The following is a 6591-nucleotide window of genomic DNA, read 5'->3' as shown; positions in this document are numbered from 1 at the left end:
TTTAGGCCTTGTTCGTTGCAGATTAAACATAATTTTGGGCTAATAGTCGGTTGAGGCTCTCACCGTCGGTTCTCACTATCTGAAACGAACAGGGCATTAGATATATACGCAATGTGAACACCCACCTAGTAGCAGACTAGCAGATTTGTCTTATTCTTGTGATTCATCTGAAGTGCCTGTTTTCTCTTGAAAAAGTGATTGCGAAATGGCTCTCTGCGAAATTTTATATGGTGTAAGCTCTTATAGTCCAGTTTTTTCAAAAGTAATGTACGGCCCACTTTGTGGGATGATCCAATCCGTTCATTTGTTGGGCTACAATGTAAATAGGCTGTGCCCCCAAAAGCATTTCCATAGGATCATTTTAACTCTTAAGAGTTATAGAGGTTTCCATAATGTGCGATCCCTCTGTAAATCGGAGGGTTAGGATGATCTTATTAAAATGATTTTTGGGGTGCAACCTATTTAACTTTTAGCCCAACAAATGAACGGTTTGGATCATCCAATACAGTGTCGTACAGTACTTTAAAAAAAAATAAAGGACTGTACAGGCTACCCTAGGGGTGCAACTTGGGTCGGGCTCAACTTGAACCCGATGGGTTCTCGGGTTGGTTGGCATTTCCTCGAGTTGGGTTGGGAAGATCAGATCTTAACCCGACCTCTGTTCTCTAATCTTATTTCTTACAATTATGTTTTTTTACTATTTTTCTATTTAGCCCTAGGTTAATCTGACTCCACCTGACCCGATTTGGCAAAAAAAAAGTTAGACGGGTTGGGCTAGGGTTGACCATCCTCGTCCCGAGGCTGGAGTTGGGACGGGTTAGGGTTGTGGGAATGCTATCCTGGGTTGGTGTTACAGTGCAACTCACCCAAAACCAAAATTTCTTGAATAAGGGGCTGTCCATGATGGCATAGCACTCCACTTCCAACTCCATGTCTCAACATGGCAATGGTGCAAGGTGCCACCACAAGCCAATGTTTGTGCCATCACTTTGGCTGACAGTTGGCCTCAGCCTGATCTAATCCGACTGGGGTCGCACTCCTACCGCTTACCCGTGTGGAACCGAGAGTATAACCTAACAAATCCCCACATGCCACATGGCATAGAAGAATAGTTTTGCCATTTTCATGAAGAAAAAAACCAAAAATCAAGGGAAAGATTTCTAGTGTGCAAAAAACAAACTATTTGTTCGGTTCCACCGGTGCTCCCCAAATCGGTTACCATATCATTATTCAGAACAGAAAATCACTCTTCTATTTTTAGGGCAGTGATAAATCGACTCCCCATGTGTCTATCACTAGATAGTCTAGTGATAGACACATGGGGAGTCGATTTATCACTGCCCTATTTTTTAGTGCAATATCAGTATTTCTTAGCTCCCATCTCTTTCCTTGCAAAACAGTGAGATTAGGGCGAGTTCTTACAATCTATAAATTGGGAGCATGTAAGGTGTGTCCGGAAGTATAAACAAAGTTACAATATGTGTCCAAATTTGGTCTCTTTAGATCATAATTTATGAGTAAACTGAGCTTGGGCCTGGTGAAATTCTATGTATTAATAAATCGACTACGGATAACTTGAGCAGATGGCCGCAGGATTGGCAGTGCCTCTATTGCCACTACCATAATTTCAGTTGGCAGAAAAGATGCAGAATTTGCAAGCAAGCTAAAGTGAAGTCGATCTCTCCATCGACTTAGCTATCTCTGGGGGGTGGGGGGGGTGTGGGTCTCAAAGGGAGAGCTAAGCTAGGGGTAGGTAATAGCCTTGCGGATTGGTTTTGCCCCCCCTTTAAGTACCTTAACTTCAAGTGGCAGGATAAATGTTGTTGGTGTCTACGGGTAGAAACCCTTCAAAATGGGTACCCCGTTTTAGCCCAATACCTCGTCTGGAGGTTGGCTGTGGTGAGGGCGAACGGTGGCCTGATACTGGTAAAATTTTCTCACTCGAGGTCAAAGGGATCTCGACCTTGTCCATCTCGGGTAGGGAAGTGAAAGTACGAATGGATACCCTAAAAGCCTGTCTGATAGAGAAAAAGAAAGTCCACAAACGGACTTTAGAGGATCTTTGGCTTTGGGCACAAAAGTCTTGGGATATTCCATCTTTACAATGCCCTTGTATCTTGGAGGAGGACGAGCTCCTCTTTATGTTTGAATCAGGAATGCCTCATAGATCCTAACTAAGGGACTTGAGCTACTAGGGAATCAATTGCTCTCTCTCTCTCTCTCACCGTGGAATAGGGAGTTTCTTCAAGGAGAGGAAATTCTCTGGGTCAATTTCTATGGTATCCCACTACATGGTTGGGCCATATCAACGGTGGAGGCTATAGGGAGTCTCTTTGGTAAGGTTCTGGAAACAAAGATGGAAGACAATCGCCAGCACTGTATGTCTCGGCCAAAATCCTAGCTCCCCGATGGAATTTTGCAGGTTCCTTTGTTAAAATCAGGATCCTAGATCATGTCTATACCATTAGGATTGAAATTCAGGAAGAAAAGGTGAATGTTCAACCATTTTTGAGCCCTCCAGCTCCTCGGGACGCGCGACCGCTTTCTTTGATTGAAACCTCTCCGCGTCCTGCTGGCTTGGGCAATTCGACAACGCCACCAGTTGAAGGCCTTCCGAAGGCTCAGGGCTGGCTTTCCGGTGAACCCTCGGACCCCTTGCTGAATTCAAACTTCAAATCTAACCAATCAAATTTCTTTGGCGCCCTGTCCAAGGTTGGACCTGAGAAAGGTCCTGAGAAAGGTATGGTGGCACCTGGAAACAAGAGCTTTGGTCAAACTTGCCTGTCTTTGGCAGGGCCTGAGTCAAAGGACCCTCCTGCCCCTAGGCGGAAAGTTGCGTGGCTGGATCTGTCTACCAAGAAGAGTAAAAAAGTTGGCTATTATTCAAGAATAAGGAACACTTATTCTGGTGAAAGCCATCTTGGTTTAAAACTCAAGGCCAGGGTGGCAAGGTCAAATGAAAAGTTTCTTGGAAGAATTTTGGAGAAATCTTCGGGAGCTAATTTAGTAGGGGTACAAGAGAAAAGCAGTAGCTGGTTTCCAAGTCTTCTCAAATTATTTTCACATTCGCCTAGGGTAGTTTTTGCTTATGGATAAGTCACTAGTAGCTTTCCCCAGTCAATAGAAGACATTGGTTTTTTTGGGAATGGGGGCTCCACCTTTTAGTACTCTCACCGGACGTGAGGCCATAGAGGCCAAAGCGTATTGCAGAAGTTTCCCTTATTTTATTATTTCTTGGATGTCGGGGAGTGGGCCATAATCCTTATTTATTTAACATTTGGTGCTAAAAGTAGCGTTATGTTAGGATTGCGCTACTCTTTTCGACGCGTCTCCGTGTTTTGAGCGCATCTCTCTTTACTTATCTCAGGAGCGGAGAGTTGTAAGGTCTTGGGATTGGAATTAGAGTGCATCACTAGTACAATATCTTGAAGAGCAGTAAAAAGCACAAAAGAGAGCTCATTGGATTTACTTGGTTTACTGGGCGGTCCGTTCTCATCCTCAACCAAGCAGAAATGGATAATCAAGGTAATTCATCTTCTTGTTCTGGAGGTTGGAACAGACGGTTATCTATGGAGATTCTGGTATTAGAAAAAATTCTCAAGAGGATGAGGTCGATGACCTATGATGAAGAAAGGGCTTCCATCAATGATCAACCCACAAAGAGATGTCGGGAGATCTTCTCCAAAAGCAGTGGAAATTATTTAAGCTAGAGACTCAAGACTGCCCTTTCACTTTGTATAGCCTCTGTGGGACAGACACGGTCAAAGACACCCACTTGCCGTTGTATAAACATCTTTTCTTCAAACTAATATTGAACGAAGAAAGGGCCGAGAGGAGGCAGAACTGGGAAGCTAACAAAGTGGTCGGCATCCGGCAAAGGATTGTTAGCAGAAAAAAACTTGGATTCTTGGATCGGGTTCCGGAGGATCTTTTCATTGATATGCCGGATTTTCAAATTCAGCTCATCCTGGAGGAGTTGGAGAAGTGTTCGAGCCATTTAAAGGTGAGTTGCTGCTGGAGTCTTCTTAAAGGAGGGTGGTTCCCATAACGTTCGGGACATTGTTAGAAGTTTAGGTATTTTTGGTGACATAAGTGCAGCAGAGGTTTAGAGGAAGTTTTTGGTGTTCAAGGTCTTAGCGTAGGGTATCTTTTGTCCTGTTCTTGGGACTCCTGGTCCCAACCCTTGTAAAGATGTTTGAAAGATTGAAATAAAACTATCATTTTTCAAATTCTTTTTTGTAGGTATTCCTACATTAAGAACCAGAATTTATTGTTTCTTGCTTTCGTTATTTCTTCCAAGTTATGGTTTATTTCTGTTCAAGCAATGCGTATTTCATGACTGGATTTAATCAGTGCATTGTTTTGATTCCTTCTTTCTAAGACTTAATTTTTATGTGATCATGAGAATCTCATCACTTTCTTGCTTTGATACTTTCTTTTAGATTATGGGCAGACTGGATTCCTATGGGGAATAGGTGATACTGCGGATAACATCAAGACCCTGTAAGCACTCACTATGAGAATAGTGGAGAACCCTAGATTATGTTATTTTCTTTGGCTATTTCATTTAGGCACATGATTCGTATTTGTATCTGGATTCTATTCTTTCTTATTAGTAACGACTCTCTGTTTTTTTTAAAATTCATCATGAAACTTTTTCTGTTTCTTGCTTTGACAAAGTAACATCAGAACTCACTGGAAATGATAATTTGGAAGGCCAAGTAGAGGAGATCAACAGTTTTTCAGTGGGACTTTCATTTCAGTAGTAAAAGCTGAGAAAAAGGTCAACAGAAACCAAAACAAACAACTGAAGCCAGCTGAGAGCTTTTTCTTATCTACTCTAATGGGTATGTGTTTTTCTGTATTAGTTTGCTCTCTTTATCTTGGGTGATGTATTTTCATGGGGGGCTTGTGCCTTTGTGCTTTCTGATTTATGGTTTTGAGTGAGAGGTTTGTATGCTTTTTTTAATTTTTGAATCTCTCCTCATGCCAATTCATGTGGGTTTGTGGACTTTTGGGTTTGCCTTATTTGGGTTTTTGCCATTGTATGAGAAACAGGGCTTCCACTTCCCCTGAAGATTTTTTCTTTCTTTTTAGGGGTTATGAGAAACTATGTTATAGCCTTCGTTATATCTTATATAGGGCTTTAAGCAGGTTTTTGAATTCATTTAAGAGTTGGATTTCGCAGCCGCTAGCGCCCAATTCAATCGGTATGCAACTTTAGGATCCAAAGATATGGATGAACTACTAAGAATTGATGCTTCTGACAAGAGGTGGATAATGGAGAAATAACTAAATCTTTTTGATGTTTGTTGTTGTATTCATGAATGTGATTACTTTGCGTGGTTATGACTGCCATATTTGACTATAATCCACCTTTATATCTTGAAGAGTAAATCTGTTGGTTTCTGTTTCCCTTTCTACATGGAGGAGTTGAAAGTTTTTCAGGAGAAGTGGTTCGTTTAAGAAATCCTTGAAATATCCTCAATGGTATTTTGATTCTTTAATCGCTATTTTTATAAGTATAATTAAAATGGATATTATATGCTGTATTGTTTATGGTATTCTATGTTCCGGTTGTCTCACATGTTTTTCTTTTATTATTCCTTTATTGATTCTCCGGACTGGGGGAAGTTCCTTTATTGATCATAATCATGATTATGTGTTATTTTCTGCAAATTAGTAGAAGCAATATTTTCTACTAATGTGTCTTGATGCATTGTATGTACATCTATTTTCAATGGAAAGAATCATTACCACTTCTTTCATATTTATAGCATTTGCATAGTTTGATTGTATTTTTTCTTTTTGAAGAATAATTTTTGCAAGCTTAGTGTTGTCATATGTTTGTTTTATGGAAACACCTCTTTTGTTCACAAGAACTATACCATGAGTTGCATGCCTTGGACAGATTTGAACAGGAATATTGTCAAAAGCTTTAGGAAGAGGAGAATTCAAGTGCAACTCAAAAGAGGTGAGTTTCTTTTAAAATTTTCATTAAACAAACTTCCACGACAAAAAGTTATATGGCTTTATGGCTTTTCCTTTTTTTTTTTTTTTTTGGTCGACGTGTTTTCTTCATTGGTAGAAAGATAGCTCTCTATATCCCGCACCACCTATTTCGTAACATCTTCAAAACGGATCAGGAAAAGAAAACCATATATTTTACTTTTTCTAAAAGAGAGAGGATTTATTTGTTTGCTTTTATTTTTTTATTTACTTGTTTTTCTTTGGCTTATGATTTTTTTAATCTTCATGAGCAGGATATACATGTTTTGTAGATGGATATATAGAATTATAGATAGTTCTTCTTCCTATATATATATTGAATGGCAGTTCTTCTTCCTATATTCTTTCTTTAGATGGACAGTTGTTAAGATTTCTTTGCTATTTGTCTTCCCATGCATTGCACATGGTTTCATACTAGTAGATATATATGTACATTAGTATATATGTGTATCTCTCTCTTTCTCTCTATATATATGTATGTATGTATGTATATAAGGCACACCACATTCATTTCAACCTCCCCAACCTAATTAGACCTCTCCAACGGAGTCTCCTTTCCTCATAAAACATTAGCACAGATTC

General features: G+C 39.9%; 1 protein-coding gene across 3 annotated transcripts in view; it reads left to right on the top strand.

The window, feature by feature from the left end:
• Nucleotides 1–4442: 4442 nt before the first annotated feature.
• The window catches only part of LOC143876022 (uncharacterized), a 36915-nt gene continuing 34766 nt past the window's right edge, over nucleotides 4443–6591 (top strand). For all 3 annotated transcript variants that reach the window (XR_013250271.1, XR_013250266.1, XM_077377626.1), the window contains exons 1-3: nucleotides 4443–4503; nucleotides 4681–4847; nucleotides 5912–5974. Coding sequence is in view for 1 of the 3 variants with exons in the window: in XM_077377626.1 (XP_077233741.1) it covers nucleotides 4844–4847; nucleotides 5912–5974 (67 nt within the window). In the remaining 2 variants the exon portion in view is untranslated. The remainder of the gene's footprint in view (nucleotides 4504–4680; nucleotides 4848–5911; nucleotides 5975–6591) is intronic.

This window comes from Tasmannia lanceolata, unplaced genomic scaffold (genome assembly GCF_043159265.1).
Source record: "Tasmannia lanceolata isolate RefF3 unplaced genomic scaffold, GAP_Taslan_0.1 ptg000004l, whole genome shotgun sequence".
NCBI classification, from domain to species: domain Eukaryota; kingdom Viridiplantae; phylum Streptophyta; class Magnoliopsida; order Canellales; family Winteraceae; genus Tasmannia; species Tasmannia lanceolata.
This window is presented reverse-complemented; position numbering and strand designations above follow the sequence as displayed.